Source organism: Penaeus chinensis, chromosome 4 (genome assembly GCF_019202785.1).
Source record: "Penaeus chinensis breed Huanghai No. 1 chromosome 4, ASM1920278v2, whole genome shotgun sequence".
Classification (NCBI taxonomy): Eukaryota; Metazoa; Arthropoda; class Malacostraca; order Decapoda; family Penaeidae; genus Penaeus; species Penaeus chinensis.
This window is the reverse complement of record NC_061822.1, coordinates 4069092-4080703: the sequence shown is the minus strand read 5'-3', so window position 1 is coordinate 4080703 and position 11612 is coordinate 4069092. Positions and strand designations below refer to the sequence as shown.

The 11612-nt window shown below is 46.1% G+C and overlaps 2 protein-coding genes across 2 annotated transcripts; both read right to left on the bottom strand.

Moving 5' to 3' along the window:
• Positions 1–584: 584 nt before the first annotated feature.
• Positions 585–5142, bottom strand: LOC125025169. The gene is made up of 3 exons (XM_047613146.1): positions 3213–5142; positions 918–3064; positions 585–827 (listed from the first exon to the last, which is right to left on the bottom strand). Exons 1-3 carry the CDS (start codon positions 5140–5142, stop codon positions 585–587), a joined length of 4320 nt encoding a protein of 1439 aa, XP_047469102.1.
• Positions 5143–6772: 1630 nt separating this feature from the next.
• LOC125025168 lies at positions 6773–11329 on the bottom strand. Its single transcript, XM_047613145.1, has 2 exons — positions 7106–11329; positions 6773–7015 (listed from the first exon to the last, which is right to left on the bottom strand). The coding sequence occupies exons 1-2, from the start codon at positions 11327–11329 to the stop codon at positions 6773–6775; spliced, it is 4467 nt and encodes a 1488-aa protein (XP_047469101.1).
• Between the last annotated feature and the right edge of the window lie 283 nt (positions 11330–11612).

The following is an 11612-nucleotide window of genomic DNA, read 5'->3' as shown; positions in this document are numbered from 1 at the left end:
ATGTTAGGCCTAAGACACCTGCTACAACCAATAGCAGCGGGAATATTTGCATACGTGAACAAGCAGAACCACCACCTAGTCTTTCATTCAGCAGTCACACCTCTCATTCGCTAGTGTTTATACTTCTGTATATAGGAGAATTACATTTATCTATATGCGGTTACGTTAATTAGATATAATTATCGTGACATTACTCCCACCAAAAGTATACGCTCAACTAAAGATATATTCTTGTTAGCTGATTTAACTAAAACGAAAACGAAATCCACTTGAAGTGATAGCTTCTCTTCTTCAAGGTTAGATTCTGAAGTGGAGGAAGTGCAGGAACCAAGTACAGGTTTCGCACCTCAGCTGAAAGTTGAGAAATATACATATAACATCTATAGGAGGTTTACATTTCTATCTTCCACCTTAACAGGAAGCACAAAATTGAGTTTCTATCATGATTATATTAGCAACAAGTTAATAAATAATTTGTTGATTATATCCCATGTATTTCAAGTTTGTGTTTCAAGAACAAAAAAAATGAATTTAGAACAATACTTCCTTTAGAATCAAAGTTCTTTATTCTGGGTGGCACCTCATTAGGGATGAGGATTCTTCTGCAGTCGATGCTCCACCTCCGCTTCATGATATTGTAGTTGAGGTCCTGGGTTGCGAGACATTTCAGCTCGGCTGTCCTCAAGGTCACTGCTGCTTCCGCTGACCAACCTTGAGAGTAGATCAGCTCCTACGTTCTCAGTTCCTCTTATGTAGCGGATATTGAACTCAAATTGTTGAAGGTAGAGCGCCCAGCGCATCAAGCGCGCGTTGGCGGTCTTAGATCGCTTGATTTGAGAGAGAGGCATGTGGTCCGTTTCCAGAGTGAATTTAGCACCACACAAGTAATAATAAAACTTGTGAATCCCCTCTATAACCGCTAACAGCTCTCGTTCAACTGTCGAATAATTGCATTCGGCTTTGGAGAGTCTACGGCTGTGGTAAGCTACGGGGAACAATATGCCATCAAACTCTTGCAGAAGGATTGCTCCAACACCTTCTCCCGATGCATCCGTCCGCAAAGTAAAGGGTTTATCTTTGGATGGAAGTCGGAGAATAGGTTCAGAGCACAAGGTTTCCTTTAGTGTAGTGAAGGATTTCTCCTGCTCTGCACCCCACACCAGCTTGATGCTGCAGTCTTTCTTCAGGAGGTTGAAAAGTGGAAGAGCAATCTGCGTAAAGTTTTTGATGAAGCTCCGATAATACCCAACGAGGCCGAGGAAAGAACGAAGCTGGTGTTGATTTACGGGTCGCGGTGCCATGCGAATCTTGTGTAGTTTCTCCTGCTGACACTCGCATTTGCCATCTCCAACGGTGTGGCCAAGGAAGTGTGTCCGTGTGAAGGCTATCTCACACTTGCTGGGCTTTAGGGTCATTCGATGCAGAGATAATTTACTGAAAACTACGTCGAGAAGCTTCTGGTGCTCAGCCAAAGTCGATGTATGTACGAGTACGTCATCCATAAAAATTTCTACTCCCGAAATATCTCCAAGTACTTGACGCATGCACCGATTGAAGACTGAGGGGGAGTTCGTTAATCCAAAGGGTAGCACCTTGTATTGATACAGTCCACAGGGGGTTTTGAAGGCTGTTATCTTCCTGCTCTCTGGATGCAAAGGAATCTGGAAGAATCCTTTTGTCAGGTCCAGTTTTGTAAAATATTTAGAGGCAGATAAACGTGAGAAGATAATGCGTTGATCAGACATTGGTTCCGCCTCGAAATGAGTAGCTGCGTTAACGCGACGGTAATCCCCGCAGATCCTGATGTCTCCTCCTTTCTTCTTAACCACAACTATGGGTGAACAATACGAACTCTTGGACGGTTCAATAATGCCCATAGCTTCCAGTTTCTTTATCTCTTTGATCACCAAGTCTACATATCGCAGAGGTATGGGATATGGCTTTGTGCGCACTGGCTCTTTATTACGAAGGACGATTCGATGTTCTTCCACCTTGGCAACTCGGGGTTGGTCAGAGAAGATTTCAGGGTACTTCTGAATGATCTCATGGAGGTCTGCCTTATGGTGGTCCTCTAGCTTCGGGTTTATGATAATACTCTCTGGTCCTTCCCTCGAATCAGCCTCAGGAGTCAAGGGCTGGCAGAAACCAGAGTCTTCAGGTATTACGGTTGCCGTACAACCAAACCTTTTCGAGTTATCAACACCTTTCTCAGAAGAGCAGCGTCGTCGAACATTGACTGAACGTCGATTGTCACTCTTTTCTTGTTGACGAGTTGCATGGCTAGACTGAGGTACAGGGGAGGACCTTGGATAATATTTCTTTATCATGTTTATGTGGAAACGTTTCTTCTCGTGGCCGATTCCTACGATGTAATTAACGTCTGAAACTCGTTTGAGAATAGTATAAGGTCCACTCCACTGTGCTAGGAGCTTGTTTGTGCTCGTAGGTAGCAATATCAAGCACTGATCTCCTTCATCAAGAGTACGAAACTTGGCTTTCCTGTCATAATAAGACTTCTGAGTGACCTGGCTTTTCAAAAGCTCCTCTTTTGCGAGTTCGCACGTAGAATGCAAGCGTTCACTCAGATCCAGAACATACTGATAAGAGGAGGTGATTACTGGGTCATCCTCAGTGTTGTCCCACAGCTCCCTCAGAACTTGCAAAGGGCCTCTTACTGGTCTACCGTACACCAACTCAAATGGGGAGAATCTTAAGGAACTTTGCGGGGCTTCTCTGTAGGCAAACAGCAGCGGTGCCAAGAGACGAGGCCATTCCCGCGGCTGGTCTGCAGCCATACGTTTTAGCATCTTCTTTAGTGTGCCATTAAATCGCTCACAAAGACCATTTCCTTGTGGGTGGTATGGTGTAGTTCTCATGCCCTTTACTGAAAGGAGCTTCCAGGTCTCTTCCATCATGCCTGATGTAAACTGTGTACCTCTGTCGCTCAGTACTTCCTTGGGTATGCCGATTCTGCAGAACATATCGAAGAGAGCTTCTGCAACCGTGGCAGCTTCTATGTTCTTCAGGGCAACAGCTTCTGGCCATCTTGTTGCAAAATCAACGACTGTAAGGATGTATTTCGATTTATCGTCAGCACAAGGTGTAATGGGACCCACAATATCGACAGCCACGCGAGAGAAACGGTTCCGAAATCACAGGAAGTGGCTGTAGAGGTGCTGCAGTATTGCGTCCCTTGTCCGTTGTCTTCTGACATATGTCACAGGAACGGCCGAGTCTTAAGATTTCAGCTCCCATTCCAGGCCAGAACATGGTGGATTGTATTCGGGCGAGAGTTTTGGCTGCCCCCATGTGACCTCCGAGGAGCGAGTGGTGCCCCAACTTGAAGACTTGTTGGCGACATCCAGCTGGAACAACGAACTGCAGCTTCACCTCACCCTGAGGCAAGGTAGTTCGTCGGTAAAGTCTGTTGTTCTGCCATATAAAGTCCATCTTTATTCCCTTGTAGAGGCGAACATGACGTTGCTCAGCATATTCACGTAGTTTGGAGAGGGTGGCATCATTTTTCTGCTGCTCAGCTATATCCTCGCCTTTTAGTAGTGCCTCCAGACCTTGTGGATTTGCCAGTCGTGTACTGATCTCAGAGCGACGTGCAGCAGCTCTCGTAGTGACAGCAGCACTGGTCTGATCCATAATGTCTGCAGATATGGTTGGTCCATCGCGAACACCAGGGGATTCTGACATAAGGGGGACATCTTGTGCAGTAGGTTCACTCTCCTCTGCAGTTTGTGTCATCGCGTCCTTGCCTCCTTCCACCTGGGTCTGCGTCTGGACCTCTTTCGCCGGGACCAGGCCAGCTCCAGGCACGTTGCCCAGGACAAAATCGAAGGCGGGGTTATCCATAACAGCAGCAGTCACAGTGCCTGTAAAATAAGGGGACTGGCAGAAAACCTTTGCCTCACGGACAACTATTTGTGAACCATCAATCATTGTAACACGAACGGTTTTGCCAGTATAATCCTTTCTTTTTACATACCTTTTTTTAACTACACATCCTGTGGAGCCAGAGTCTCGCATGATAATTGCTCTGCGACCCTGGACTAGGCCCTCTGCAGTAGACAATCTCTTGCTGGCTGCTGAAGGCAAGGGAAGAGGAGAGCATGCACAGAGTACATGGTGGCCAAGTGCCAGGCCAGACAGATGTACCTGGGGCTCCTCCTTTTCCGGGACACTGTTCACGGTAGCCAAGTGACCGGACTGGTAGAACGGCTTCTTTTCACCCCCTTTCCGTGGCATATTGAAAGGCTGGTGCTTGTGTTCTCCCGGCTGTGCTTTTGCAGTTTCAGGAGATTTTGACTCCCTGCGATCACCGACGCTTCTCAGAGCAGGTTTCTTTGACTCTTGCTTTCGTTCGCCCTCTTTCTTCACCCTATAGTTGTAGCCATAAGCAGAGAACCAGCCATCCGCTATGTCCGCGGTCTCCGCCAGGCTAGTAACTTTGTTCATTCTCAGCTGAGCTCGCAATCCCTTGGGCAGCGAAGCGAGTAGTTGCGTAACCAGAATGAGCTCCAGGATACCTTCCTTGGTGTCAGGTAAATTACTCCTTCGATGCCAAGTCTTAAAGAGATGAGAGAGACGAATGATGAAAAGCTTGCAGGTCTCCCGCTCGTCAAGGTGAGCTTCCTGGAACCTGCAACGGGCCTGCTCGAGGCTTATAGCGTAAGCACTCAGCAGAGCTTCCTTTAATTCGCTGTACGTCAAATTACCTTCGATTTCGGTGCGGTGATAAACATCCAGGCTGTGGCCCTGGAGGCGGGTGACGAGCTGCAGAAACATCGTCTTCTCGTCCCACCCGTGATCGGCTGCGACCCTTTCGAATACGAGGAAATAAGCTTCGACCTGGTCTGCGTCGTCAGGAAACATCGGCAACTTCGTTTTGGGAGGAGCCACGGGCGTGGGCGGCGTAGCTTTAAGGACTTCTATCTTATGCTTAAAATTTAGCTCTGCCATCCGAATTTCGTGCTCCCGTATCGCTTCGGCGGCCGCAAACTCGCGTTCGCGATCTTCCCGCTCTCTGCGCTCCGCCCGCAAGTCTCGATGCTGGTCCTGCACATACTTAGCAATATCACGGGGATCAGTCAACCCCAGGTCTGCAGCCTCCTGCTTCAATACCGCTAAATCCATTTCTAGATAAGTTTAATTTCAGTTTTGTTCGTGCTAATGAATAACTAGTGCTATTGAATAACAAGTGCCACGTACGAACGAGTTCTTGGTTCAGTCACTTATAATTATTGTTCATACTATTGGTTCGTTAGTGCCACTGACATCTAGCTAATGATGGGAATGAATGAAATGTGTGCAAGAGAATAATATAAAACACGTCCTCTATATCACAATAACAAGGGAAAGCGAATGCTTATAACCCTATCATGGAATGTAACAAGTCAAAATTGGAATTATGGATACTGACGTGATTCCCGTCTGCTTATATGCAAGCACATTTACTTTACTTATTCAATAAATATCAGTGGCCCCACGTTGGGCGCCATTGTCACACTTTACTCAAATTATTTATATTCCGAGTATTTAGTTATGAATGTATAGTTTCCATCACTTACTCGATGTAATAAGTTATTTCATGAGCAATAACGTTTGTTTCATGAAATTATTATGAATTATATACATATTTTAATTTCCATGTGATTAGTGTGATTGTAATACTACTTATTAATTTATTACTTTAAGGTCTATAATATTACTTTTTTTTATAGTTTTATTCTCGTTTATTGAGAAGGGAAACTGCGAGCCACTGACAGAAATAAGTAGAAACAAAAATGCACTGAATAACTTCACTTATTATTTATTTATTCACTTAGCACACAATACATTGTTCAATGGATGATGCCCTACACATTCACCCCACTCACTCACCTTCCGCATTACAGGTTAATCCTAACCCTAGATTATAGCACAGCACCACTAACACAGTCACTTCAACAATAGTCATTTTACTGTCCGCACTCACGTATTTTCGCACTGCACGTTTCTTTATCATAGTTTAACTGTTTAGCACTTCGATGTTGTTTATATAAGTTATCAGAGGATAATATCAATTAAATTAGTTCATAACTTCTAGATTGGATTTCTTTCCAAGGAATTAGCGGTAAAACAAGAGTCGAGAACACGTCCTTTTCAGCCGGTGGTGAACAGCGATCTCCTCACCTCACGGCATGTTAGGCCTAAGACACCTGCTACAACCAATAGCAGCGGGAATATTTGCATACGTGAACAAGCAGAACCACCACCTAGTCTTTCATTCAGCAGTCACACCTCTCATTCGCTAGTGTTTATACTTCTGTATATAGGAGAATTACATTTATCTATATGCGGTTACGTTAATTAGATATAATTATCGTGACATTACTCCCACCAAAAGTATACGCTCAACTAAAGATATATTCTTGTTAGCTGATTTAACTAAAACGAAAACGAAATCCACTTGAAGTGATAGCTTCTCTTCTTCAAGGTTAGATTCTGAAGTGGAGGAAGTGCAGGAACCAAGTACAGGTTTCGCACCTCAGCTGAAAGTTGAGAAATATACATATAACATCTATAGGAGGTTTACATTTCTATCTTCCACCTTAACAGGAAGCACAAAATTGAGTTTCTATCATGATTATATTAGCAACAAGTTAATAAATAATTTGTTGATTATATCCCATGTATTTCAAGTTTGTGTTTCAAGAACAAAAAAAATGAATTTAGAACAATACTTCCTTTAGAATCAAAGTTCTTTATTCTGGGTGGCACCTCATTAGGGATGAGGATTCTTCTGCAGTCGATGCTCCACCTCCGCTTCATGATATTGTAGTTGAGGTCCTGGGTTGCGAGACATTTCAGCTCGGCTGTCCTCAAGGTCACTGCTGCTTCCGCTGACCAACCTTGAGAGTAGATCAGCTCCTACGTTCTCAGTTCCTCTTATGTAGCGGATATTGAACTCAAATTGTTGAAGGTAGAGCGCCCAGCGCATCAAGCGCGCGTTGGCGGTCTTAGATCGCTTGATTTGAGAGAGAGGCATGTGGTCCGTTTCCAGAGTGAATTTAGCACCACACAAGTAATAATAAAACTTGTGAATCCCCTCTATAACCGCTAACAGCTCTCGTTCAACTGTCGAATAATTGCATTCGGCTTTGGAGAGTCTACGGCTGTGGTAAGCTACGGGGAACAATATGCCATCAAACTCTTGCAGAAGGATTGCTCCAACACCTTCTCCCGATGCATCCGTCCGCAAAGTAAAGGGTTTATCTTTGGATGGAAGTCGGAGAATAGGTTCAGAGCACAAGGTTTCCTTTAGTGTAGTGAAGGATTTCTCCTGCTCTGCACCCCACACCAGCTTGATGCTGCAGTCTTTCTTCAGGAGGTTGAAAAGTGGAAGAGCAATCTGCGTAAAGTTTTTGATGAAGCTCCGATAATACCCAACGAGGCCGAGGAAAGAACGAAGCTGGTGTTGATTTACGGGTCGCGGTGCCATGCGAATCTTGTGTAGTTTCTCCTGCTGACACTCGCATTTGCCATCTCCAACGGTGTGGCCAAGGAAGTGTGTCCGTGTGAAGGCTATCTCACACTTGCTGGGCTTTAGGGTCATTCGATGCAGAGATAATTTACTGAAAACTACGTCGAGAAGCTTCTGGTGCTCAGCCAAAGTCGATGTATGTACGAGTACGTCATCCATAAAAATTTCTACTCCCGAAATATCTCCAAGTACTTGACGCATGCACCGATTGAAGACTGAGGGGGAGTTCGTTAATCCAAAGGGTAGCACCTTGTATTGATACAGTCCACAGGGGGTTTTGAAGGCTGTTATCTTCCTGCTCTCTGGATGCAAAGGAATCTGGAAGAATCCTTTTGTCAGGTCCAGTTTTGTAAAATATTTAGAGGCAGATAAACGTGAGAAGATAATGCGTTGATCAGACATTGGTTCCGCCTCGAAATGAGTAGCTGCGTTAACGCGACGGTAATCCCCGCAGATCCTGATGTCTCCTCCTTTCTTCTTAACCACAACTATGGGTGAACAATACGAACTCTTGGACGGTTCAATAATGCCCATAGCTTCCAGTTTCTTTATCTCTTTGATCACCAAGTCTACATATCGCAGAGGTATGGGATATGGCTTTGTGCGCACTGGCTCTTTATTACGAAGGACGATTCGATGTTCTTCCACCTTGGCAACTCGGGGTTGGTCAGAGAAGATTTCAGGGTACTTCTGAATGATCTCATGGAGGTCTGCCTTATGGTGGTCCTCTAGCTTCGGGTTTATGATAATACTCTCTGGTCCTTCCCTCGAATCAGCCTCAGGAGTCAAGGGCTGGCAGAAACCAGAGTCTTCAGGTATTACGGTTGCCGTACAACCAAACCTTTTCGAGTTATCAACACCTTTCTCAGAAGAGCAGCGTCGTCGAACATTGACTGAACGTCGATTGTCACTCTTTTCTTGTTGACGAGTTGCATGGCTAGACTGAGGTACAGGGGAGGACCTTGGATAATATTTCTTTATCATGTTTATGTGGAAACGTTTCTTCTCGTGGCCGATTCCTACGATGTAATTAACGTCTGAAACTCGTTTGAGAATAGTATAAGGTCCACTCCACTGTGCTAGGAGCTTGTTTGTGCTCGTAGGTAGCAATATCAAGCACTGATCTCCTTCATCAAGAGTACGAAACTTGGCTTTCCTGTCATAATAAGACTTCTGAGTGACCTGGCTTTTCAAAAGCTCCTCTTTTGCGAGTTCGCACGTAGAATGCAAGCGTTCACTCAGATCCAGAACATACTGATAAGAGGAGGTGATTACTGGGTCATCCTCAGTGTTGTCCCACAGCTCCCTCAGAACTTGCAAAGGGCCTCTTACTGGTCTACCGTACACCAACTCAAATGGGGAGAATCTTAAGGAACTTTGCGGGGCTTCTCTGTAGGCAAACAGCAGCGGTGCCAAGAGACGAGGCCATTCCCGCGGCTGGTCTGCAGCCATACGTTTTAGCATCTTCTTTAGTGTGCCATTAAATCGCTCACAAAGACCATTTCCTTGTGGGTGGTATGGTGTAGTTCTCATGCCCTTTACTGAAAGGAGCTTCCAGGTCTCTTCCATCATGCCTGATGTAAACTGTGTACCTCTGTCGCTCAGTACTTCCTTGGGTATGCCGATTCTGCAGAACATATCGAAGAGAGCTTCTGCAACCGTGGCAGCTTCTATGTTCTTCAGGGCAACAGCTTCTGGCCATCTTGTTGCAAAATCAACGACTGTAAGGATGTATTTCGATTTATCGTCAGCACAAGGTGTAATGGGACCCACAATATCGACAGCCACGCGAGAGAACGGTTCCGAAATCACAGGAAGTGGCTGTAGAGGTGCTGCAGTATTGCGTCCCTTGTCCGTTGTCTTCTGACATATGTCACAGGAACGGCCGAGTCTTAAGATTTCAGCTCCCATTCCAGGCCAGAACATGGTGGATTGTATTCGGGCGAGAGTTTTGGCTGCCCCCATGTGACCTCCGAGGAGCGAGTGGTGCCCCAACTTGAAGACTTGTTGGCGACATCCAGCTGGAACAACGAACTGCAGCTTCACCTCACCCTGAGGCAAGGTAGTTCGTCGGTAAAGTCTGTTGTTCTGCCATATAAAGTCCATCTTTATTCCCTTGTAGAGGCGAACATGACGTTGCTCAGCATATTCACGTAGTTTGGAGAGGGTGGCATCATTTTTCTGCTGCTCAGCTATATCCTCGCCTTTTAGTAGTGCCTCCAGACCTTGTGGATTTGCCAGTCGTGTACTGATCTCAGAGCGACGTGCAGCAGCTCTCGTAGTGACAGCAGCACTGGTCTGATCCATAATGTCTGCAGATATGGTTGGTCCATCGCGAACACCAGGGGATTCTGACATAAGGGGGACATCTTGTGCAGTAGGTTCACTCTCCTCTGCAGTTTGTGTCATCGCGTCCTTGCCTCCTTCCACCTGGGTCTGCGTCTGGACCTCTTTCGCCGGGACCAGGCCAGCTCCAGGCACGTTGCCCAGGACAAAATCGAAGGCGGGGTTATCCATAACAGCAGCAGTCACAGTGCCTGTAAAATAAGGGGACTGGCAGAAAACCTTTGCCTCACGGACAACTATTTGTGAACCATCAATCATTGTAACACGAACGGTTTTGCCAGTATAATCCTTTCTTTTTACATACCTTTTTTTAACTACACATCCTGTGGAGCCAGAGTCTCGCATGATAATTGCTCTGCGACCCTGGACTAGGCCCTCTGCAGTAGACAATCTCTTGCTGGCTGCTGAAGGCAAGGGAAGAGGAGAGCATGCACAGAGTACATGGTGGCCAAGTGCCAGGCCAGACAGATGTACCTGGGGCTCCTCCTTTTCCGGGACACTGTTCACGGTAGCCAAGTGACCGGACTGGTAGAACGGCTTCTTTTCACCCCCTTTCCGTGGCATATTGAAAGGCTGGTGCTTGTGTTCTCCCGGCTGTGCTTTTGCAGTTTCAGGAGATTTTGACTCCCTGCGATCACCGACGCTTCTCAGAGCAGGTTTCTTTGACTCTTGCTTTCGTTCGCCCTCTTTCTTCACCCTATAGTTGTAGCCATAAGCAGAGAACCAGCCATCCGCTATGTCCGCGGTCTCCGCCAGGCTAGTAACTTTGTTCATTCTCAGCTGAGCTCGCAATCCCTTGGGCAGCGAAGCGAGTAGTTGCGTAACCAGAATGAGCTCCAGGATACCTTCCTTGGTGTCAGGTAAATTACTCCTTCGATGCCAAGTCTTAAAGAGATGAGAGAGACGAATGATGAAAAGCTTGCAGGTCTCCCGCTCGTCAAGGTGAGCTTCCTGGAACCTGCAACGGGCCTGCTCGAGGCTTATAGCGTAAGCACTCAGCAGAGCTTCCTTTAATTCGCTGTACGTCAAATTACCTTCGATTTCGGTGCGGTGATAAACATCCAGGCTGTGGCCCTGGAGGCGGGTGACGAGCTGCAGAAACATCGTCTTCTCGTCCCACCCGTGATCGGCTGCGACCCTTTCGAATACGAGGAAATAAGCTTCGACCTGGTCTGCGTCGTCAGGAAACATCGGCAACTTCGTTTTGGGAGGAGCCACGGGCGTGGGCGGCGTAGCTTTAAGGACTTCTATCTTATGCTTAAAATTTAGCTCTGCCATCCGAATTTCGTGCTCCCGTATCGCTTCGGCGGCCGCAAACTCGCGTTCGCGATCTTCCCGCTCTCTGCGCTCCGCCCGCAAGTCTCGATGCTGGTCCTGCACATACTTAGCAATATCACGGGGATCAGTCAACCCCAGGTCTGCAGCCTCCTGCTTCAATACCGCTAAATCCATTTCTAGATAAGTTTAATTTCAGTTTTGTTCGTGCTAATGAATAACTAGTGCTATTGAATAACAAGTGCCACGTACGAACGAGTTCTTGGTTCAGTCACTTATAATTATTGTTCATACTATTGGTTCGTTAGTGCCACTGACATCTAGCTAATGATGGGAATGAATGAAATGTGTGCAAGAGAATAATATAAAACACGTCCTCTATATCACAATAACAAGGGAAAGCGAATGCTTATAACCCTATCATGGAATGTAACAAGTCAAAATTGGAATTATGGATACT

What these genes read in the sequence shown, in the direction of transcription:
- LOC125025168 (XM_047613145.1), bottom strand. Translation starts at nt 11,329, where the DNA reads ATGGATTTAGCGGTATTGAAGCAGGAGGCTGCAGACCTGGGGTTGACT. An exon ending in TTGAACGAGAGCTGTTAGCG is followed by an intron (nt 7,016 to 7,105) that starts GTTATAGAGGGG and finishes TCTCAAATCAAG; the next exon opens with CGATCTAAGACCGCCAACGC.
- LOC125025169 (XM_047613146.1), bottom strand. Translation starts at nt 5,142, where the DNA reads ATGGATTTAGCGGTATTGAAGCAGGAGGCTGCAGACCTGGGGTTGACT. An exon ending in CGGCCGTTCCTGTGACATAT is followed by an intron (nt 3,065 to 3,212) that starts GTCAGAAGACAA and finishes ACATCCTTACAG; the next exon opens with TCGTTGATTTTGCAACAAGA. An exon ending in TTGAACGAGAGCTGTTAGCG is followed by an intron (nt 828 to 917) that starts GTTATAGAGGGG and finishes TCTCAAATCAAG; the next exon opens with CGATCTAAGACCGCCAACGC.